This window comes from Glycine soja, chromosome 12 (genome assembly GCF_004193775.1).
Source record: "Glycine soja cultivar W05 chromosome 12, ASM419377v2, whole genome shotgun sequence".
NCBI lineage: Eukaryota > Viridiplantae > Streptophyta > Magnoliopsida > Fabales > Fabaceae > Glycine > Glycine soja.
The window spans coordinates 43144584-43169105 of NC_041013.1; the positions used below are offsets into that span (position 1 = coordinate 43144584).

General features: G+C 31.5%; 2 protein-coding genes across 3 annotated transcripts; both read right to left on the reverse strand.

Moving 5' to 3' along the window:
- Positions 1-2851: 2851 nt before the first annotated feature.
- Positions 2852-6752, reverse strand: LOC114379087 (RNA exonuclease 4-like). The gene is made up of 9 exons (XM_028337649.1): positions 6598-6752; positions 6438-6513; positions 6245-6323; positions 5872-5953; positions 4822-4930; positions 3890-3978; positions 3718-3782; positions 3536-3614; positions 2852-3333 (listed from the first exon to the last, which is right to left on the reverse strand). Exons 1-9 carry the CDS (start codon positions 6649-6651, stop codon positions 3169-3171), a joined length of 798 nt encoding a protein of 265 aa, XP_028193450.1. The 5' UTR covers positions 6652-6752; the 3' UTR covers positions 2852-3168.
- Positions 6753-9290: 2538 nt separating this feature from the next.
- Positions 9291-15761, reverse strand: LOC114377997. 2 transcript variants are annotated; one of them, XM_028336494.1, is made up of 10 exons: positions 15498-15761; positions 14776-15164; positions 14195-14311; positions 13725-13807; positions 12059-12498; positions 11226-11401; positions 10516-10601; positions 10253-10386; positions 9812-10111; positions 9291-9586 (listed from the first exon to the last, which is right to left on the reverse strand). In XM_028336494.1, the coding sequence occupies exons 2-10, from the start codon at positions 15121-15123 to the stop codon at positions 9390-9392; spliced, it is 1881 nt and encodes a 626-aa protein (XP_028192295.1). In that variant the 5' UTR covers positions 15124-15164; positions 15498-15761; the 3' UTR covers positions 9291-9389. The 2 variants fall into 2 exon arrangements, with proteins under 2 accessions (XP_028192295.1, XP_028192294.1); XM_028336493.1 differs by having other exon boundaries at positions 14776-15170.
- Between the last annotated feature and the right edge of the window lie 8761 nt (positions 15762-24522).

The window sequence follows — 24522 nt, forward strand, 5'->3', positions numbered from 1 at the left end:
GTTGTGATTGATGAAGATGGCTCTTGGGACTGGAAAAGGAAGTGCACTATCAGCACTTTGTTTGGAGAAAAGAACAATGAGACTGGACTTAGTGAAGCAACAGAAATAGAAGTTGATCATGAGGAACCTGTTGTTGTGCATCAGAAACTACACAGAGATAAGCACCTACCTTTGAAGTATAAAGATTATCATGTTGATATGCCTAACATCCTTAGGCAAGCTGTAGTGGCAGATGATGAAGAAAAGGCAGAAGCAAAGAGGAAAGCAAGTGAGTTTGTGCATTTTGCCTTTTTGGCAGATATTGAACCAATTGATCACAAAGATGCACTGCAACAAGATCATTGGAAGGCTGCAATGGAAGAGGAATTAAGAGTAATTGAAAGAAATCAGATCTGGAAACTTGTTGACTTGCCTCCAAACAAGTCTCCAATAGATGTGAAGTGGGTGTTTAAGGTGAAATTAAAACCTGATGAAACTGTTGCCAAGCATAAAGCAAGGCTAGTTGCAAAGAGGATTCCTCCAAAGAGCTAGTTTGGATTATTCAGAAGTGTTTGCTCCAATAGCTAGGCTAGAAACCATAAGGTTGGTGATAGCTTTAGCCCACATTAGAGATTGGCCCCTATACTAGCTTGATGTAAAGTCGACATTCCTCAATGGTACTTTGGAAGAGGAGGCCTTTGTGAAACAACCTCCTGGGTTTGAGATCAAGGGTGAAGAAGACAAGGTGTTCAAGTTATACAAGGCATTGTATGACCTAAAGCAGACTTCAAGGGCCTAGAACAAGAGAATAGATTCCTTTCTTGTCAAACAAGGTTTCCATAAGTGTGAGAAGGAATATGGAGTTTATGTAAAGAAGAGTGACAAAGATGATTTGATAATTTTGTGCTTGTATGTTGATGATCTATTGATCACAGGGAGCAATCAGATTCATATAGAGAGATTCAAGAGGAGTTTGAAGCTTGAATTTGTGATGACATACTTAGGGATATTGTCTTATTTCCTTGGAATTGAGTTCAAGAAAGCCAAAGGACTTCTGATTATTCACCAACAAAAGTATGCAACAGAACTGCTAAAGAGATTTAAGATGATGAGCTGCAACCCAACATCCACTCCAGTTGAACTAGGCTTGAGATTTGTGAAAGATGAGTCAGAAAAGTCAATGGATAGGACCCTATTCAAGCAGGTCGTAGGGTCATTGAGATACCTCTGCAACACAAGACCATACATTTCTTTTGCAGTTGGTCTAATTAGTAGGTTTGTGGACGATCCTAAAGCCTTTCATTAGGCTGCTGCTAAGAGAATTCTGAGATGTCTCGAAGGAACACTCAACTATGGTGTTCTATTTCCTTAGGATTCTGATCAAACTGCTCTCATAGGCCTGGTTGGAATTTTAGAATCTACAACTATGTTGATGAGTTTCTCATACTCAGACTGGTGTGGAGACAAGGTGGAAAGGAAAAACACTACTGGATATCTCTTCAAGTTCCTAGGTGCACCAATAAGCTGGTGATCAAAGAAACAACTTGTAGTGGCATTATCTTCCTGCGAGGCTGAGTACATTGCAACATGCTATGCTGCATACCAAGCAATGTGGCTACACTCTTTACTTGAAGAATTAAAGATAGAAATTCAGAGGCCAATCAAATTGTATGTGGACAACAAATTCATTATCAGCTGAACATGAATCCAGTAGCACACGGAAGGTAAAAAAACATAGAGACAAGATTTCACTTTCTTCGTGAAAAAAGTGAGCAAAAAACAGCTTGACTTGAAGTACTGCAGTACTGAAATGCAACTTGCGGATATTCTCACAAAAGACTTGAAGGTGAACAATTTCATAGTATTGAGAGACAAGCTTGGACTGTCATCTATAGAGATTCTGAATTAAGGGGGTGTGATAGTTATAATTCAGAATATATTAGATATAATATGTAAAAAATATATTAGATATAATATGTAATTGTGAGTTTGTTAAGTTTGTACTTAGACTATATAAATGATCTAATGTGTAAATTGAGCCTATTTCAGCTTTATTTGAATGCACGGTCATTATTTGTTAGAGAAAACAAATATCTAACACATGTTACCAAAACTGACGTTAAATTGGGAAAGTATGCATTCTACTGCTTTTGTGATTCAGCGAAGTGACTCTCATACCATGACGATTCATTGATTCATCCATGGGTGACTAAACTTACCTTGTTGGGAGAAAATGATAAGTATTATTCTATTAAATGAAATATAAAATGGAATCATATTAAATATTTTATCCAAGTTGAGAATGAAATTACCATTTCAAGTATCTAAAGTCAATGATGTTTAGGGAGTCGTTTGCAAAACATCTTTAAACCAAGAAGTGTCTAGTCTTCTATATTTAATTAACATTTTTTTTTTGCAAACTATACAAACTTTGTTTCGAGATTTGCCAAAAAGGTGCGAGTGAGCCCTTTGAAAACAAGAGGGACCTTTTTATATTTTTATTCTAAAATCAAGTTAATAATCAAATTCAACATAAAGTTTTAAATACAATGAAGTTACCTAAATATGCTTTTTAACTCTGTCAAGATGTTTGTTAAATGAAAATTTCACATTAAAATGTAAGAAAAATGCAGAAACTATATTCTGTTGTTTCTACTTGACCTATAAATAAAATGACATTTGATGTCAAAACAAACATGCATTCATTTAATTTTAAATTTAGAATCATTTCCATAACAAGACACCAAATATGTCATTTGTACAAAAATCACATTACCTGATATGTCAACGTTATTTTAGATCATCCAACGTAAATCCTAACATGCACTAAATCGATTGGACAGAAGCATCTGGAAAATAAATCAGTCACAACTCACAATAAAAACTCTTATAACCCGAACTTTTTCTCTAAAACAAGAAATAACGATACATACAAATTTAATTTATAGTAGTACATCATAACCTTTACCCACTAAAACTGAAAACAGCGTTTTCCTACCAATTATACTTGGGAGAGAAAGTGCAATTCCTACGAATTATACTCGGAGCTACTGCAAAAATATTGATCCTATAACTATGAAAAAACTAATTCTTTAAACTGCATTTCGAATTCAAATTTAAGCAATACAATAACCATTGAAGGAGAGGTTCCCTGACCAGATGTTTTTTAAAGGGCACCCAATGCTATGATCAAATTTCAACATGGTTGCCATTTGAAGTGTGTTCATTCTTCAGCTTCTTTTTTTGCTTTGATTTCCTTTGCTTCTGTTTCAACCGAAATTGATCTTTTATGCTCTTCTCCCATTCTTTTTTATTTCTTTGGTAAAGCAGCATGGCAGCACGAGCATCTTCTATCTGAAACAATATGGATATCTTAGACTTCTGATACCATGTTTTACAGAGTCAGCTATAAGAATGGCAACTTCAAGTTCTTAAAGCTAGTGCATTTTTTAAACTACAAAGACAATTGCCATTTATCCAACACACTAATAGTTTTATTATTCAAGTGATCAAATAAAAGAAAACGAGGGGGGACCAAAAAGGTAGATAGACTAACTGGACAGTGCTCTCCTGTTTGGATGTTAACACCAAGATGTTTGGCAGCAAGATGCCGCAGTGCTCTTCTGCTACTTGACCTGCTTAAACCCAAAGGCAAGTTTATTAGAACTAATTACAGGAATATTTGTAATGTAAAATTCAAAAACAAAATAGGTAGAAGAAGCAGTAAGGTGACAGCACTTTAGAAATGGTTGGTACTCAGAAGTATCCCGTATATCTTTTCTGGGATGACTTAATAATAATGCCTGCAAAAGTACAGTCTAATTCTTAGTTTTAAACACCAGAGGCTGAGAAGAAAAATACACACGCAGATCAAGAAAATGAAAAAAAAAACAGCCACTCAAATGCAGACCTTAAGATCATTGGACAAGGCATGACCAACAAGGATCCTTCCATTGATCAACTCTGCCACTTTCTTCTGAGCAGCCCAAAAATCCTTTGCTACAAATTTTATCATCATGTTGAAATGTATTACTTTATTAGCATAAGAATTATAATACTAATTATAGAAATAGTTAGGAAAAATCCTGATCCTCAATAGTTATAATGAGCTATTATGGCTACTTTTAATAATTGAGATGAGGCATGCTAATAGTTGAGCACCCAAACCTTAACTGCTAATATTAGCGTAGACTGTAGACATGCTCCTTTTGAACTGCTTATTAAATTAATCTATACATCAAATATTTGCATAATGTTTAGATTGAACATAATGGACTATTCAATGCTACGACTGGAGCATTTTTCACACTCTAAATCTCACCAGATAAGCTAGATCACTACTAGTTAAGGTATACAGGACAGCTCTTGAAAGTTTTGTCCTAGCAGCATGATTAGGACCAACTAAAACACTAAATGCATGCTTTGGTAAAGCCACCGAAGAACTTTGATCAAAGATAAAGAAAAAAGAAAAAACAAGAGGCTCTTGAAAAATGTCCAAAGTTTCAGTAAAGTAAGATGACACACAAAATTTTGAAACTCAAAGCTACATAAATTTTAGGCTTAAAAATGTCCATAGAAGTCAATGATATATTTCATAGCCAACAATCCTCCCTGACTAACAATACATAAGGCAAAAAATTCTCTCACACTCCATGATGCATGCAAGAGTTCAATAAATTGTGATTGCTAAAAAATTTAAACATTCAAAGAGTACAACAAAAATTAATGTATCTACACAAACATTGAAATTTGATAGAACCCGTTCTAAACTTAATCTTTGGAATTTTTAGTTCCAATCCTTTCAATTATAATTTAAAATTGTAAACAAGAATATCAAAGAACCTTTTCTAAGATCTCGAGGTCTTATGCCACTAATTTTAGTGCGGAAGTCAACAACTCGCTCAATTGGCCGGACAAACTCGTCATAAATAACATTTCCCCACTTATTGACCTGCCATCAACTGAACCAATATTAGAAATAAAAGATTTAACAAGGAAAGGGGAGCTGAAGATATTAATGATAATTGTAAGTTTGTAACAATTATTTATGCCAAAGAAATTAAGAAATCAATGTGATATTATAATTCTACTATTTAGAATTAGGACCACTTGAGTTTTAAAGTTATGATTTCTTACACTAATAGAGTTAGGACTGATTTGGCTTCGCATGTATACAGGATGTGAGGTTCTTGGGTCTTATTTATGATGTAGAAAAAATAGCCCCAGAAAAAAATCAAAGAAGAGTTTTATAAAGTTATCAAGCATGGGTTCTGCATTGCCTGGATAAATTTACAGTAGTATCGTAGTTGTTAATAGTGAACTTTCATAGAGTCAAATAACACTTATTGAACACTTGCACATAAACAGCATGTTCATATAAGGTGATAAAATACAAGAAACGTGTTCTTATGGTCTATCTCCAAACAACATTAAATCTTTTTTTTTCTTTTGGGTCTCTCACAAGGTGCACCCACACCCTTTGGGTGTGTGAATTAATATCCACTTAAGAGTCCGATGCCATAGCCCTGACCGTTTGGTACTTCCAGTGGGATTTCAAAATCTAGCACTGCAGGTGAAGTCCACTTATTTGAAGCACACACCAATTGAGGAACACCTCATGATTAAACAACACACAACCAAGTATATATAACTATAGTATAACTTCAGGCATAGGCAAGAATTGGGACTGAAGAAGTGAAATGCAATACTAATCCATGCCACAGACAATAAAAATTAAACCGGATTAGGACGAGAAGGAAAAAGATTGTAAATGATAAAATAATATCCGCCAATCAGTCATTCTTTGTAGTGATATGAATTCATCAATGTAGTAAAATGGGGGGAAAAGTTCTAAAGATAATAATCACAAGATGGAGAGGATCAAATTAATACCAGTGTTACTCTTCCAAGGGCACTTTTGTTTCCTTGACCTACGCCAACCATTTCACAATCCATGGCCACTGCATCTGTCAGACTGCCAAATGGTTAATAAGTTAAAGGATAGTGAACTATAAAAAGAGTAGAAAGCTCCATAATAACATAGCAGGCCGAGATAAAATGAACAGATACAATACAAGAAAAAAAACATGTTCTAGCTCAATTCTCAAAACGAATTAAAGTATTAAACCAGCAATAGCACTATACCAGTGTAACTCTTATTCAGTTATTCATATAGATGCAGCTCAAATTCACACAAAACAAAACAATATAAGACAAGCCTTCATCCCTAAACTACGTAGTGACACATAAAAATCACTTAAGTCACCTTGAATCGTCATTTACAGGAACAAGAGGATTAATCTGACAATCATTGGATTCATCATCTGGTCTCTCTTTACGTTTCCCTGTCAAAAAATAAAAAAAGGTTACACACAGCTGTATTATTTACAAGGCTTCACCACTTACATCCACCACACAAAACAACGCAATCCCAGAAGAAAAAATCAATTTTTTTTTACCCAATATTGATTCTGGGGTGTCTTCATCTGAAGTTTTGAAGGTCCTTGAAGCCTTGGAGCCATTCAGCTTCAGCTTCTGCACGGTGACAAACACCAATAAATTGATGTAGAAACATGAGTTTTGGAAAACAAGGAAGAAGAAGGAGGATAGAAAAGGCACTTGTTGAAGTTGAACCCAATTGGGGCTCAACAGAGTTTGCTTCGGTTTCTTCATGTGTTCGCCGCAAGTTTGTGTCTTCTGCGCGCTTCCCAATCAGGGTTTCAGTGTTCAAAATTTTTTGTTGAAACAAAAGAAAGAAAAGAGCACACAACGACGTCATTGGTTCTTGTTATTAGAACTTTGAACGAGTTTTGAAAAATAATAAAGGGTTAAATATGTTTTTTTATTTATGATATATATATCTGAATTTTTTTATTTGCTCTTTAATATAAAAAATTTAATAGATTTTTCATATTTGAAATTTTTTTGTGTGAGGTCTCTGTAGTGAGAAAGGATCCATATGCTATGTGATCGTTAATTCTAACACATTATAATGGGTTCAAAGTGATGATACTCTTGTCTCTGTTGACCCATTTCTGAATTTGTCATCTGATTCATAATGTAGAGATATGTCGATGCAAATTAACCCTAATATTCCAAGCAAATAGAATAAAATCAGTCAGACACATAAAGAAATAAAAGATTAAACCAATACTATTAGAAAAAAAACAAATATTTTGCACAAGATAAAACTTACAAATTTCAAATTGTAATATTTCGTATCAACAATGAGAAAATGTTTTTAGCATTTTGTGTTACATACCATTTCCTTTAATGCATCAATACTCACCTTTATATGATTATTTTTTTTCCTAATTTAATTTTCTTAATAATAAAAAATGACCAATCCAATAAAGTTAGTGTGTGTTTAGACACACGTTTGATAAACATGTATGTTAATATAATGACGACAAGTTTCTTCCATTACACAAAAGTTGTATATTGTTGTTTATGTATATTGTCGCTTTTGTGAAATCAGTGTAACATACAAGAATAACACAAAAACAAACACCCTACTAATCACAAGGAATATGTATTAGGCAAGTACAAAAAATTTACTCCAAAATTCGTTAGTAGCTAATGAATCTCTTCAACAAATATGAGAAAGAATTAATGAAACATTCAATGGACATGTAAGATACAATCTCATCTGATAGCAAATTGGTATGTAAGCATTGCAATTACAAACACAAAATGCCAACAAAAATATCCTTCTTAGTTAAAAACTAGTCACACCCAGTAAAATTTCTTATGGCGTGTTAAAAATGACCATATAAGTTCATTAAAATATATAAAGTTCAGAAACCCTATAACCATTAAAATATATGAAGTTCAAAGTAATGAATTTCAAGCCCTTACGAATTATATGAATCATAAAATACACACATAAGCAAATAGTAAATCATCAGACCAAAAAAACAAAAACAAAAAATCCTTCGTTAACCATTTTAAAGGGTCACAACTAAACAATAAAATATTTAACCCATATCATCCTCCAAAATTCACCACCTACCAGACAACAACAAAAAACAGATAACAAATCATACATTATCATCAAAACAATACAATAGCTTGCAACTTCTAGGTTTTCGAGATCAATATAACTTATGAAGAACACCCCAAAAATCAACTCTGTTGAAAATTCACATTTTTTTTAAAAAAAAATTTGTTGAAAATTCACATTTTTTTAAAAATTTTCTTCAAAAAAGAAAATTTAAAAATGGAAAAGATGAGAAATTAAAATCAAGTGAATGTTATCACAACCCAAAAATGCAAGTTCATTTCTTTCATCGGAGAATAAAAATGACAACATTTAACCCTGCGCCTTGCACCACCACTATGCCGATGTGCACTTCCACCGCACTATGCCACCAAGTTGCACATCACCATCGTTGAAATAACAATCAAATTATGATTCTATTGAAATATTACAATCGAATTATATTTTTATTATTTTTTTAACACTCCCTCTAATAAATAACGAAAATATGATTTTATGGTATTGTTTCAATGAAATTGTATTTTCATTATTAATTTTTTTCACCCCTTTAATATAACAAAAAATATTTTGTTGACAAATACATAATGAGATTGTATTTCCCTTATGTATTTTTAATTCACACCCGTCAGATAATGAAAACATGATTTTACTATACAATTATACAACAGATTTATGCTTTCATGGAAAAGGACATTTTCAAAAAAAAAAAAAGTTGTCAATTCCTTGATAGAGGTCATAGCAATGACAATGAAACCAATAGCAACTCCTCCATAATAATCTTATCGGCCCATTGGTTCGTTATCTCTATAACATAAAATCTTTTTTTTTTACTAACTTTTATAATTTACACTCAACATAAAAAGTTCATACATAAAATCAAATGAGTAAAAAAGACCATTATAATTAATATAAAAGATAAAGAATATAATTACATTTCTAAATTCTTGTACAAAATCTTTAAACACGAAACAGAATCAAACATAGAGAATACATGACAAGTCTTTACGGGGGGATGAACATACTTAAGCTCAATCTTGATTACAGATGATATTAATTAGATGAAAGTGCTCTTAAACAATGTCAGGTAGTACTACAGAATTGAACCCGTTTAACCTAATATTAAGGGCGGATAAAGATTTAAGACTACTTAGAAAGTAACCCGTTTTCCGTTCAAGCGTTATTATCTATCCACCTTTTTCAATTTTATATACTTAGTGTTTTGTCATTAAAACTTGTATCCATTCTTCCATTTTTAAAGGCAAATCCTTCCCTTCTATAAAGCTGATAATTTGACAAGCAATGAGCATATGAATTCCTACAAATAACAGAGTGAATAAAGTTAAAACCATAAAAGTCGTCCAAATTAATATGAAGATTTTAAGCAAATAATGATTAGTGATTTAGATAAATATCATATTATGTGTGTAAATTTCTTTTGAAATTTTTGATAAATTCCAAATGAATTTCCCCTGTGCTCATCCAAGAACAATAGCAACTCCTTATCATCTTCTTTTTCTAAATGAGAGTAAGCCTTCGCAACATAGCTGAATTCCCGTCCATACATATACGATGCACATGCCGCTTTGTATGTGAGTAACTGCAAGTCACCTGATACATATACAATTTAGGAAAACAAATTAACATGACTAAAATAAAACAATAATACTGAGTAAGCATGTTGCAATATTTATAGTGAAGTTGATCATGTTACCAACAGAGTTTGACCTCCTAGGTAAGTGTTGCCATAAACTTTTCATGATTTCATGATTGGATAATAGTGTAAGTTTTACATTTATAATAGATCAAATTAAACACTAAAAAATATATACGTACCAGTATTAATCTCGGATTCAAGCTTGCTATTGCTGAAATGTTTAGTTAGCCACCACCTACAGCGAAGCCTCCAAGATTTTCCTGATATACCATCCGTAAATATTTTAGGGGTTTTGTTAAGGGGAAAATGTTGCTTATGTCCATCTTCATTTTGAATGGGGCATGAAGACATGCAGTCTTCTTCGTAGGAAGACAGTCTCAAGAAACATGAAGAGAACACCTTCCACGTATTGTACTCTGCATCTGTAGCATCTAAATGTAAAGCAATCATTTCCAGCAGAGATACAAGACTATAGTCTCCTGTAAAATATCAGAAGAAACCAATTAACGACATAGGCATAATGTATCATTAAGCATATAAAGGTTTTGCTTTGTCTGTAGCAGAAGAATGACTATAAATTATTCAAATCATATAACAAACATGATTCAGAATGAAAGTACCATTTTGGTGCATCTTGATAAGTTTTGCTAAGGTGTCACTACATGTTGGATCCTTCTTCAATATATCCTCAAAACAGCTAAGAAGCAGGAGAGAGTTGTTTCGATCAAAATGCTCCAAGAGAGCAGCCCTTACTCTGCAAGTGTGTACAATAGTAAATTTACTAAACATGACAAAAAAGCATTGAGTAAAATATAGCAGCTTATCTCAGAAATTGTTGGTTTAATAAGTACATCACTGCTAATCATTAAAAAGGAATATATACCTTATTGGGAGTACAGAGGCTGAATTACAACATTGCTTCTCAAGCATATTTAGAGCCTCGTCAACTTGACCTCCAATCAGCAACAGCTGGGAACAAAAATAAAGTGAAGCCATTTTTGATATCTCAAACATTATCCCATGCAGAAAACAATTGTCATATAATATAATGTCTATAGCAGATGCAAAATATAGATGTGCATGTGCATCCAGAAAAAGAAACATGCTGTGAGATTGCAGAACATAGTCAGTTGCTTTGTGCAAGTAAAGATGGATAATTAATGTCATACAAAATCCTGTAAACAGTTGGGTTTTATCCAATAAGTTTTAATTTGAACCAAAACTTTCCTTATTTCTGTCCCTTCCTCTTTCAAAATTATTTGAAATTTAAAAAATGGATCACTGGATCATAATTAACTAGAGGTACTACAAAGTTAATTATTTTGAAATCACTTCAAATTTATCTTGATTCACACAAACCAAAACAGTGTTTAATTTTTTTAATCATGTGATGCAGATGATTGGATGTCCGATTATAGAGTAGAAAAGATTTACATTAACAGCAGATCAAAGTTGAACTTTTTAGGAGGTTATGTAACAAATTCAACTACAGTTCTGAACCTGATTTTTAGTTTACCAAACAACTCCTTAAATGAAATATGAAATGAAGTTTAGTTGTTCCAAACAAAGTTAATTGAAATGTATGATCCATACCTGTATCAATGGAAGTAATGCTGCTGAAGCAGAAGGTTCTGAGTCAAGTGCAAGTTGTAAATATTTCACTGCATTTTTGTAATAGTCATTAGGCTGATTTCCTTGCAAATACATGAACTCCTCAAAACTGTGGTCATCAGATAAATGCAGGGGTAGCAACCACAAATCAAGTTCCCCTAAGTAAATGCACAAAAGACAATGTTAAAGTCACAAGTGAATCAGAGAGTAATCACTATTTAAACTTAGAAATGATGAGTAAAGAGCTCTGATATCAGTTTGATAAAACTGGTATCAGAATATAATAATAAGAAAAGAAAGAATGTTAGAAAATGAAAGACAAGAGACTGTTTACTGACTCACTGAGTGATGAAAGAATTACAGAAAACAGAAAGGCTAAGTATTTCAAGGAATATGGTCCCTCCTAACCAATGTGCAAATATCCTCCCCCTCCCTATCCTTTATACCATGACTACAATTGTTCTCCTGAAAAACTAACTCTAACTTACTGACGAACAGTCACTTAGTTACATATGATACCCTTGACTCTTTCTCTTATTTCTCCTCTCATAAACCACAGTAATAGGGGGAGATGCTCTATCGAAATTAATCAGAGGTTGCTACAAACCAGTAATCATAGGCAAGAGAAAAACTAAAATCTAGCCTCATCAGAGTAGTAAGAAAGACAATCAACATTTCCAGTTTGAGAAAAAAAAAATATTGGGTAGGAAAATCCATATACAATTATACATGTGCATAGACATTCTCATACAGGTCAACAGGTGTGAATCCACAATAAATAGTTTTTTCTCCATTTCAGCAAATAAATGACTTACCAAGGCCATACAAGATATCCTGTGTAAGACCTCCATTGTTAGAAAAAGGATCTCCAAATCCTTTATGCTCTTCAGAATTTAAGTAAAAACCTTCTGGCTGAAAGTTCTGATGTGGTTTTTCTCTTTTATTAGCATCAACCTCCATGTCTTCATTGAAGACAACATCCCCAGATATCTTCTTATCATTCATGACAGAGGCATCTGAATCATGCTGGGACTGGGAGTCAGCCATGTGGGATTCAACTGAATTATACCTCTCTGACTGTACAGTTTCATTGTTGAATGAAGTTCCCTCCATATCTGAGTTCTCTTGCAAGTCAAACTGATCTGAATTTCTCCACTGGAATTCTTTGGGGATAGAAGAATACCACAACTCATAGAATGTCAAACCCATCATCATCTTTGACATAGGACCAATATCACCTTTTTCTTGCCCAAGGCTATAGGAGAAACAAAAAGACAAAAATGAAAAAAGGATAGAAAGAACAAGGTAATATGAAGGAAGAAAATAAATTAGAGTCTAGTAACCCCCTTATAACATTATTTCTCAAACACTGACATGTATTTTACTATTTTTGAAGTGAAAATCTAACATTAATGAAGGAAAAAGAATACTTTATCAATGGAAAGTTCATATTTGAAGCCATTTTATTTACACAAAAGGTAAAAAAACACATAAATGGTCTTTCAGTCATATTTGAGTCAAGTTGCATTTATTTGACAGCATGTATCTGGCACTTAACTATACCAGTTGGGTGGTAACTTGCAAACCTATATAGTATATATATTGATAGTGATGGTAGATAATCAATGAAATAACCACAATTATGATTGTCAGAGTATTGAAACTGTGTTCCTTCCATGTATTGCTTGGGTTAAATTCTTGACTGGTGACTGGTGACTGGGGAGAACACAAACATGGGGCAGCAGACTTGCCAGTATCTTTAAAGTCACCGTGAGTACTAATTCATCCCCAAATTTCCAGGGTGTGACCTATCCCAAGTTCATCCTCTTCAGCATTGGGGCAGTGTCACTCAATCATTTGGAATATTGAATTTTTGCAATTATGGTTGTGTATTTTTATTTTTTATTTTTTCATAAAAACTTGCCTACTCTAAATGTTATCGTTTTATCCCATGAATATATACAATGGCAATATTAAGTATAATAATTAGTCTGCATTTCATAACAAGTAGCAAGTACCAGAGTCCATACTATTAAGATATTATTCTTAAATGTCTGGAGGAAATAAATACCAATAATAATAACCATTAAAACCTTATCAACCATTATAAGCAGCAGCAGCAGCAACAACAACAATAAAACCTTAAACTAATAATATCAACCATTATAAGCAATTTAAGTTTGATAGAAAAATATACAACCCACAATAAAAATATAATAATAATGACAGACAACCAGCTCACCACATTATATAGGAATGACAAGTTATGATAAATTCATTCCTTGGCATCATGATGCAAATGTTATCAATGGAGGAATATGGCGGAAGGCCAAAATTCTGCCATATAAACACGCCATTGCGGCCTATGGCGCTGCCATAGCAGGCCTCCCTTCACAAATTGCCTTTGGTGGTTGGCAAAAAAAGCACCATGCAATTTAACAACACTGGATGCAATACATTATTAAGAATTAGATTACATACCATAGAGCAAGCTGGTATGCATCCTCAGCATTGCCTTGCAAAAGACAGAAAAGCATGAACTCCAAATGGACTGCATATCTGCTCTGCTCCACAAGCAAAATTCCACATTAAGAACCGAAAGCCTAAACAATCAAACTGACAACTGAAAACAATAATTGACGTTTTAGTGTTCCTGCTACAAAATAGCAGTACTATTTTCTATGCCATATCCAATTTAGTCTTTAATTACTTTCAAGATGATGAGATTGTATTGAGTTGGTTGTCTCCAAGCATTAATATTGTTTTTATAGAGCTTTTTTGAAAGAAGTCCAATCATTGTTATCAAAGCAAATGAAGACAAAATTGTTTTTGCTTAAGCGTAGTTATATTCTTGTTACAAGTCAGAAACAGTTACTACGTGACAAAGGAAATTTTTAAACATTTAACATAAAGGTAATAATTATAAAGCATTAGGGGGTTCTGAATCATACCTCAACTGGCCAAGTCTTCATTGATCCAATTTTCTTAGACCAAATATCATAGAGGTTCTTGATTCGTGTTGGATTAATAGAGTGGTTTTCCACATGCTTAAGAAGCTCCAGTAAAACCTACACATATGCCGGCATACATGTTGTTCAGAAACTAACTCAGCATATCAACAATAAAAGAAATTACAGAAACAAAGAATAAAGTTTTAGAATGAGGGGTGAAAGGGAACAAAAGTATGGGTGAGGCACTGGAATCATTTTAAAAAAAAATCATGAAATTTTTTTAATTGCATATAGGTTTGGGAATGTTTAGATTATGGGAAATCATTTTGGTTTCAAAAGATCTCCCGCAAATCTTAAAACAAAAGTGCCATTTTCTCTAAAGTAAATAAAAAAAAAGGAGTTATGAATCAATATACCCTTTTCATCTCAGCCTGTTAACTTCATATCACTAAAACAAGACCAATATGTGAAAATTTTGAAAGCAAATGAGACTTGACACCACACCACACCACACGACATTCTCAAAACCCCTAAAACAAAATTTCACAGAAGGGCACAGGCACAAATAGTGAAGGGGATACCCAAAACTTAAGACGGTTCCTGTAGGGAGAGGTATCATCAAGTGTTCCCTTCAAGTAGACACTGAGAACACCACTGGCTGCAACCCAATGATGCTGGCTGACGAGCCGCCGAAGCAGGTAGCGCAACCTTGCACGGTGTTCCACCCTAAGAGGTTTGGGACCCAATCCCAAAACATAGGAAGGCCTCGTCAGAGACAACAAGATTCTTTTTGCCAGCTTCTCTCGTGCCCCCACCTGCCCATCCTCGTCCACCATGTACTCCTTCCTCTTTTGCCGCTGCTTCGATTTCTTTGCGGTGGAACTGCCATTGTTGTTCCTGTCTTCTGTGTCCAACAGATCATCTTCCATTGTTAACAAACTAGATGCTCTTTGCTTTCTCCCAACACAAGCTTTAGCTAGAACAGACACAATGTTAGTCAAGTGCCTTTTGAAGATATTAGTATCACAATTGATGCATTAAACCACTGAGTGTTGCTGTGCACTTTTTTTTTCGCACTATTTTTTAGAGAACCCCCTACAGTTCCGACGAAAAAAGGTTAAATAATTTTTTATTAGAATATCATATCAAACCAACAGTGTCATTCAAAACGAAATTGTCAACAATTTAATACAGAAATCAAATGGAAATAGAATCATAAGTTCATAACAAACAAAACTAATCCATAATCATAAAATTAAGCTATGAATTAGCCCAAAACAATAGAGCTGAATAAGACTAACACCTAAATAGCGGCTTAGTAGTGACGAGAAGTTCAAATTCTCGTCAGCGGTGACCTAGCGAGACCGAGCGATCCGAACCTAATCTCGCGAAGCTCCGCCGCCAACAAGCCACCGCCTTCCAGCGACGTGCCGGAAACGCCCGCGGCGGTCTAGGGCGTGGCGGGGGCGGAGAAGAAAGTGATACCGCGACCACCCACTGCTTCTTCTCTCTATCTCTTCGAAACTTGCCGCCAACTTCGTCCTTCCCTCGCTCAGCTATAGCGTCTTGCAGTAACGGTTGCACTTCTAGCAGTGTAGCGCGTGACCCAAGGCATTTCCTAAATCCACTCCCTTTTCTCTAAGTACACCTCCTTTTTATTTTTTTAATCCAAATTAACTTAAATAACCTTCTTATTTTAAATTCTCTTTTTTTCCCGGACACACACTCCCCTCCCCTCCTCCCCCATACAATACACTCCTTCCATGACAACAAAATATTCCTCCTCTCTTTCATTATAATTCTTTCTCTTTTACTCCATTTGTTACTTCCATGGCAACAAAGCATTCATTTCTTCCTCATTTTCTTGGTTATAGTGATCTGATAGCTTTATTCTCTTACTACAAATTAGGAAAATTGCTTACAAGCTTCAAATCTCCATACATAATTTGCATGTGTGCAATTTGGTTAAAGGTTCAAGAGGTGATGTATAGACATATTAAAATATTTTTTGTGTCACTTTATTAAGGTGATTGCCTTTTTGGATTTTGGAATAGAGGCAACAAGTTTTTCATATTAAATTTTGGAAAGTACTTTTTGAAAAGAAAAAAAATAACTTTCAAAAAGTATTTTCAGGAATAGAAAAATTAAAACAGTATTTTGAAAAGTACTTTCAAAAACCCATTATTGTGCATTCTAAAGAGTACTTTTAGGAATACAAAAATTAAAACAATATTTTGGAAAGTACTTTCCAAAACCTATGATTGTGTATTATGAAGAATACTTTCAAGAATAGAAAAATTAAAACTATTTGGGAATGTACTTTCCAAAACCTACTATTGTGTATTATGGAGAGTACATTTTGGAATAATATCAAAACATTTCTACTTTAGAATTTGGAATACAAAAATTTAAGCGTCATTTTGAATTGGGTGTAGTGAATATTTATGATTACAAGGGAAGTGTACTTAAAAAAGGGGGAGTGAATATAACAAAAGTCTTGATTGAATTGGGTTTCAAGAGAAAAAAAAATGAATTAGCACACTGGGCTCAGGTTGAGCCAGTCCAACGAAGTTGATCTGTCTGACACAAAGACGGAGACAAAAAAATTGCCCCAGAAGGGGTGAAACTAGCATTTTAGGGACGAGAATAGCAATTCTCTCATACTCTTTTGGGACACACTTTTTCTTAAGAGAATTGGTCTAATAGTCACCATGCTAACCCACGGAATAAAAATGTGTACATAAAAAATATTAATATTAATATTGCTATTATTATTATTTCTTAAGAGAATTGGATTAAAGTTTTACAAACTTAAATTTTGGTTAAACTTAAGTTTGCAAAAGCAACACAAGTATTGTTTCTAAAAAACAAGCTTCCGAGCAAAATTTTCATTGCAACCATAATTTTACAGGAAACCAGACATGTCACCAAAATCAGTTGATTTCCAAATTGAGTTTGAGCACCCAGGATGGAAAACCAAACATAGCCTTCATCAATGGAAAAGATGTTTCCTTTGGACTTTTTCTTAACCAAGGCTCTTGTAGCAACTTCTCTTGTGGTGAAAACCCCATTACATGGAGGCACTATCAAACATGATCCTTATATTTACTCTATTTTTGTGTTTTGGTCTTTATAGTCGCATAAACTCTACATTTTAGTTCTGATACAAAAAAATCATCCATTTTAGTCATTATACAAACACTTTCAATTCTATTTTGGCTCATATTGCTAATAAAAACTTAAGGTCAAGACATGATATTGATGTATATTTCCTCATAAAATTTCTTGTTTTAGTTTCTATGAGCAATTTTTTATGTTTTAATATCCATTGACACCTTTCACCTTTCTTCTTCCTCCTACTTCTTTTTCTCTCCCCAATTTGTTTCCTTATTTTCTTTTACCTCATCAACACCTCCCTCCTCCTTTTATTTTGGGGGTTTTGTTTTTTTAAAACTCTCTTGCATTAACTAATTCTTATTGACCCTAAATCATAGTGTCTCAAGTTTGTAGAGTTCAAATGTGTTTCTTGGACAATATGAGATAACCTACGAGTAGCAATTTGAGTCAGCACTCCTTGTAGTGGTAGGACCTTGGTGCATCATTTTAAAACTATCATTTTTTTACGACTGACTGTTAAATTGCTACAAATTTGGAAATGAAAATACTTATGTCATTCATAGTCACTAAAGACGATTTTGGCGATGGGTCTTGCATAAGCATTATATGATCTAGAAAAAATTACATTGCAACTTAATAAAAGAAGGAAAAAGGTGTTGATGAGGTAATAAAAAGAAACAAACATGAGAGAGAAGAAGTAAGAGGAAGAAAAAGGGAGAAGGATGTTGATAAGGATTAAAACATAAAAAAAATTATTCGTATAGAAACTAAAATGAGTAGTAGTTTTACGGTTAACAGGATATAGGTGAGTTGATTGAAAAGAATAGGTAAGTTATTATAAATCTCTAACATTTAACAATGTTTTTTTATATAAAAAAAGATATAATTTTTTTTATTATAGGTTACTTAAATGTGATGCAACTTAGTAGGGATCAGTTAAATTATTTTAATACAAATATGAGACAACCAAAATAGGTATCCCAGAGATGCTCTAAGAAATTAATTAATAAAAATAATAAATATTATCTTAAACTCTTAATATAACAAATAATTATTTTCATAATTAACCAACTTGAAAAAGGAACAAAATACTTCATCTAGTTCTTATTATAAGACATTTTGGACAAAGTCATACATACCAATAAAAAGAATTAATACATTTGATTTTATTGATTTTTTTCTCAAAAATTACTCATGTATCAATTTTATCCTTATCAATAATTATTAACTTGATATGGGTAATATGAAAATATTAAAGCTCAACAGTATTATACACTGTTATTGATGAAAAAAAACAAATATTTAAATATTAATAAGTACAACTAGTGAAAAAAATAGATATATGCTTCATAAAAATTATAAATTGCCTATAAAAAACCATCATTTTTTTAAATAACGTCTTATAATAAAGACCAGAGCAGTAATAACTTCTATTCTTTAATTTATCCTAAATTTTATCCTTTAATATAGTCTAATTCAATAACGGAGATTAACTGTCAATTATAATCAAGTGGCTTGTCAATCAATTTGGCCTTGTTATTTTTCTTTCTTTCTCTATTTCCTTGAAGCTATCACCGGTATGGCAATATATACATAAAATATTTACTCGTGATCCTAAGTTATTATATATATATATATATATTAATAAAAATTAATAAACTAATGAAAGAAAATTTTAATTATATAAAATTGTCAGATAATACAGTTATTTTAGAATGGAAGAAATATTCCTTAACTACACATAAATAATGGTAGGTAAAGACTTCCGAACATCACGTACGTAAAACATTAATCCTTTCCTCCGATGTCTAAAAGCTAAGGCCACACTGGTTGTTGACACTATTTATAACACACACGTTTATAAAAACATACCGTCACTGCCTTCACATGACAATCAAAATGTCTTGGATCTATTTCCAATTCAATCCCACGCGTCTCTCCTTCATTTCTGCCACAAAGTTTGCCATGAATGGGAAGCTACCTAATCTATAACTCCAAGCCTCAAATAACACAACTCAAATTTGAGAGCCTTCAACCAATCACGTAGTGTGGTACAACATATAGCACATGATTGAGTCTCACCAAACAAAGTCACTCATTCAACTAATACCATGCTCAATCATAATTATCTTAAGGAAAATCTTGAGCCATATAAATATAAAAAAATGTGATTAAAAGTAGAGATAATATTAGAGTTGATCAACCAATTTTTTTTATAATTATTAATCATAAACAAAATTGATAAATAATTTTATTGAAAAAATTACTTTAATGATCTCAATATTTTAGAAAAATTATTTTTTTCACTAAGGATACATTTCATCAGTCGATAGTGAGAAATTAATTAATTCTTTTCGGGACATAAAGAGCATTTGAGTGAATTTTGACATTATGCTTTTTACCTTTCAAAGTTATGTAAAGAAAAGACTCAACTAATCATTTATTCTCTCTCACCTCAAGCATGACAAACCCAACAACCTTTTTACTTCTCTCTCATCTTAGAAAGAATTTTTTTTTATTGTTAAGTAACATTTTTTTATATAAGCACTGTAAAAAAAAACCCTATTTACTATAAGAATCCATAAAAACTAAAAAAAACTTAGTCAAACAATTTCATTGAACATGCTCTAAGGATTATAAACTAATGTTTTAAAACTAAAGCCGTATAAATTTTGGTGAGGCTTGTGAATAATTGTTAAATTGATTCAAGTAGTTAAATTTATGCCTCGAAGTATATAATGTTCAGATAAAAAAATAAAATAAATTTACGGTTTAAATAATTCAACCGATCTAAATTTTAAAATATTACTGCAAATGAAACTTATATACAGTATATGACACTATGCCCATAATCCCTTGACATATCGTATCGTAAACCCAAAATACGTATGATGTAGACTAAAATAACAAGGCAAAACCATGTTTTCAAGATTTGTCTGCTGTTGCTTGCTACAGGCCGCATGAAGTGGAGCCTTGTACGTACTATATGCAGACCACATCATGTAATGTTTGTTACTCCTGATTAAGGTTGAAATGGGAGTATATTTTCTTGAGTCAAAAACAAAATGGGAGTATTTTATTTTAAATGTAACTTTTATACTATTGTGTATATAATTAGTGCGTTGTTAATTATTAATTTATTAATATTGATTGTACTACAATTTGTTTACCATTAAACTATTAAATCTTAAATTAGTGTCTTAATTAATTGAATCACGGTTGATTTTAAAATGTGATTCTATAATGTATATATAAGATCTAAATAAATAAACCATTTTTTTAAATTCCATTTATAGGTGGATAATAAATTCCATTTTAACGAGAGGTGATCATGCATAGGTGGATAATATCTACAACAATATTGATTCTAAGTTTCTAACAATTTTTTTCTTCATGCCTCTAAGAAAACAATTTTTTTCTTCATATATTCAGGAAAAAATAAACTTTTTTTTTCATATACAAAACGGAAATTCAAAACTTTGTAATGTATTAGTAGAAATAGACATATAGTGTTTTGGATTGGGTTTGAGGTCCAATTCGTAGTGGGTTTCCTTGGCCTCAACGATGGACTAACTGAAGTTACAATTGTTGACTAAAGTCAACACACAGGTGCAATTTTTTATTTTATTTTTTAGGATAGGTGCAAAATTTATTAAATACAAGAGAGCAGTAAATCAAGTATACATCGCCCCAAAATAAAATAACTATGCTTATTTTTTAAATAAATTTAATTTGCAATATCATTGTAAAATTTATGCATCTGATAAAAATTTATCATATCACCACATCATTCTGTTCATTAAATGATGTGTTAGTTAAGTGATTTGTTATTGAACGCTAGTGTAAATAAAAATATTAATAGGTCATATAAATTGGACTGGTCTAAAATATTTAATTGTTCATGCAATTTTAAATTGAACTAATAGTTAAATGGAATCATTTTAAGAATGATAGTTTTAGGATTCATTATATTTTTAATAGGTAAAATTATTTATATGGTTTTTTATCTTATTTTTTTGTTTGATTTGATTTTTTATCTTTTAGAAATTTCATTTTAGTTTTTTATGTTTTAAAAAATTTCATTTTAGTTTTTTATTTAATAAAATAAAGATATTATTTATTTTTTGTTCATTTTGATCATTCATTTTTTAGAAAGTTGATTTTAGTCCTTTATATTTAAAAAAAAGATCATGTTGATCCTTTTTAAAAAATATAAAGAATCAAAATAAACTTTTCTAAATGATGAATGACTAAATTGAACTAGAAAATAAGATAAATAATCAAATAGGTCATTTTGCATTTTTAATATTATAAATAAATTTTGTTTGAAATTAGTACTTATCTTTTACTTTATTTTTGTAAAAATTATAAGTTTAAGAATGCCTGAATATATTTGGGTTGGTCTAGTGGTGAGAGAGTTTGAGAGATTTGCATGATGTCATAAGTTTATGTATATAGGGGTTAATGCAGGGAGTCAAAAGTTTGAAATCAACAAGAGTCTAATATATTTGGTAGACAATTAAGTATATTAACCTGAATTTAATTTACTAACCTAGCGTATGAAAAAAAAATTATTGAGTGATAATAAAACTTATTTCAATAATTTTTACATTTTAAAAATGAGACTAATAATAGTCTCATGACTAGTGACTTTGGACATATTTTGTGTTCAGAAGAAAAAAAAGTCAAAAGTTTCATTCAATCTTACTATCTTAATGTAACCATTGTACGTAATTTTAAAAAAAACATTTCCATATTCATATTTACATATACGGACTAAATAGTGAATAGCAAACCAAAATACTCAAATGTGGATGGAAACTTTACTAAATGGTCCCCATCAAACTTTCTTCTTTTATTAATGTGTTTTTGCGCGTCCACTGTGTTGGCGCTTTCAATTATTTATCATCTCTCACCATCTTTACATGTTATGCTTGGTGCTTATATACATGAAACACCGATTTTATATTGTAGGAGATGAAGGGATTAAGGTATATGGATGTTTAAATACAATTACATGTAATTAAATGGTAAAGATTAGATAAATGCGAACTAATACTATGCATTAAAAATTCAAATCTAAAAGAAAAAAGACAGACAGGTAAGACTTATTTATTGGTCGTCCCACGTGCAATTATGCTTTGTATTCATTAGTCATTACGATTACGTAAGCCCTTTTCTTCTTAAATCGTATGTACGGTACCCAAAGAATTCTAGGGATCACAAAATCACAAAATTGAAGCTAATTTCATACGCAGTTTATTTTACACCGGAAAATATATGATGGGTAAGTAACTTCCTTCCTATTTTGGAGTGGATGAGGTGAAGGAAAAGGAGAGACATAAAAAATTAAATGAAAGGAAAAATGATTTTTTAAAAAATATTTTTATATCAAATTTTTTTAAGAAGTAAATAGAATTTGTCTCTTAAAATAAATATTTTATTAAAATAAATGTTTATTTCAATAAATAAATTTAAATAAACTGACCAATATCTAGTTTGTTTAAACTATTTTTTTTTAAAAAAAAGAATGATGTTTATATAAGTGTTTCTTTTTAAAAATAGATAGAATTTTCTCACTAAAAAAACAAACAATTATTTATTTTAAATAAAAAATAATTTAGATAATCATACTAAAAAATCATAAAACTGTTTATTTTATTAAAAAGCACACTTATTTTTAAAAAATAAACTTAAACGATTTAGCCCAATTAGATGTAAGTTGTTTTTTCTGCATTAGATGTAAGTTAACAACAACCATTTTACACTACTATATTGTAACCTTTTTTTCATTATTTTAATATTTACTTTGACTGTTAAAATGTTTTATTTTTTTATATTGATAACTTTTTATATCTTTGTTTTTTTTCCAAGTATTACGACTTTTCAATGATTTTATTTTATTTTATTTTGTAAACATATATTTTAATAATTGATATATTTAAAGTTAATAATCACAATTTTAGTTTTCTAAGATATTTAATTTACATTACTATCATGACCTAATTTTGTATCATAATCCAAAATCATATTGCAATATATATTGTATTCTAGTTTCAAAACTATCTTATGTATTTTTATTTTATTTTACATAAATAATACCTATAAATAGAATATAGGACGTCAATTAATAAGACTATAACAATAAAATCACGACTGGAATAAAATAGCATTAAATTTATATTTTATGTTTTGATTAATTAATTACACTGAGAATATTTGAATGTTTAGTGGAATTATGTTCATTGACCATCGAGAGGACAGCTAACCACCAGTTCAAATATATATGACCATAGTTATCTCGAGGGAATATTTTAGTAATCATAATGATGAGTTTCTAAAGAATTAATTTAATGGTTTCATGAGGAATCTAAATTTCTTTTTCCCCTTCATGAGGAATCGAATTTGCAAACATATATTTAATCAAATAATAGAACATCTTCAAAAGTGGGTGGCGTTAAGTGATAAATATGAAGACAAAGCTATTAAACAATAGGTCTGAGGCAGTTATAGCATGCATTATTCCATCTTTTCCCCTAATCATTATTAGTGCATCCTAAGTACATTCACTTTAAAAAATAAATATATAACATAAGTGCCAGCATGAAATGATGGAGCTACACAGAATTTCAGAGGAGAAGGCAAGGAACAGGAACAGAAATCTTCCCATGTGAGTCTGATTTAGGAGATATATAAAGCAAAGAAAGCTGAGTTATTACAAAGAGTTTCACATGGGGGGAGATGGAGGACATGATTCTTACATAGCCCTTTTCTCTTCACAGCTCATCCTTAACCAAAGTTCTATATATATCTTCTCAATATTTTTTTTTCACTACGATTAGATAGATGTAAAATATTCATTAATTTTTATTAAAAAAATTAATTGATTATTTTTAATAGAATTTTATCTCTTAAATATATTTTTTTATTATCTATAAAACTTGAATCTTATATATTATTTATAGAGATAGAATCCAGTTTCACTTAATCAATTGCATGTGGTATATATCTTCTCAATACACACCACTATCCCATGGTTTAATTTAATCTGCCCCAAGATCTTCTCCCATGTAACTACACCAAGGAAAGATTAATGATCCACATTGCATGCCTTTTTTAGTTATTAAAATAAACCCCCCGTTAATCACAAACTTGCCAAATACTCAATTGGATGATCAAAACCCAATTGCACACTCTTCGATTAACATATA

Coding starts and splice junctions, on each gene's coding strand:
- LOC114379087 (XM_028337649.1), bottom strand. CDS start 6,651: ATGAAGAAACCGAAGCAAACTCTGTTGAGCCCCAATTGGGTTCAACTT. Junction 3,783..3,889: donor CCTTGTCCAATGATCTTAAG/GTCTGCATTTGA, acceptor GTACTTTTGCAG/GCATTATTATTAAGTCATCC. Junction 3,334..3,535: donor AAACAGGAGAGCACTGTCCA/GTTAGTCTATCT, acceptor ATATTGTTTCAG/ATAGAAGATGCTCGTGCTGC.
- LOC114377997 (XM_028336494.1), bottom strand. CDS start 15,123: ATGGAAGATGATCTGTTGGACACAGAAGACAGGAACAACAATGGCAGT. Junction 14,312..14,775: donor GGAACCGTCTTAAGTTTTGG/GTATCCCCTTCA, acceptor GCATATGTGTAG/GTTTTACTGGAGCTTCTTAA. Junction 10,112..10,252: donor TATCAAGATGCACCAAAATG/GTACTTTCATTC, acceptor GATATTTTACAG/GAGACTATAGTCTTGTATCT.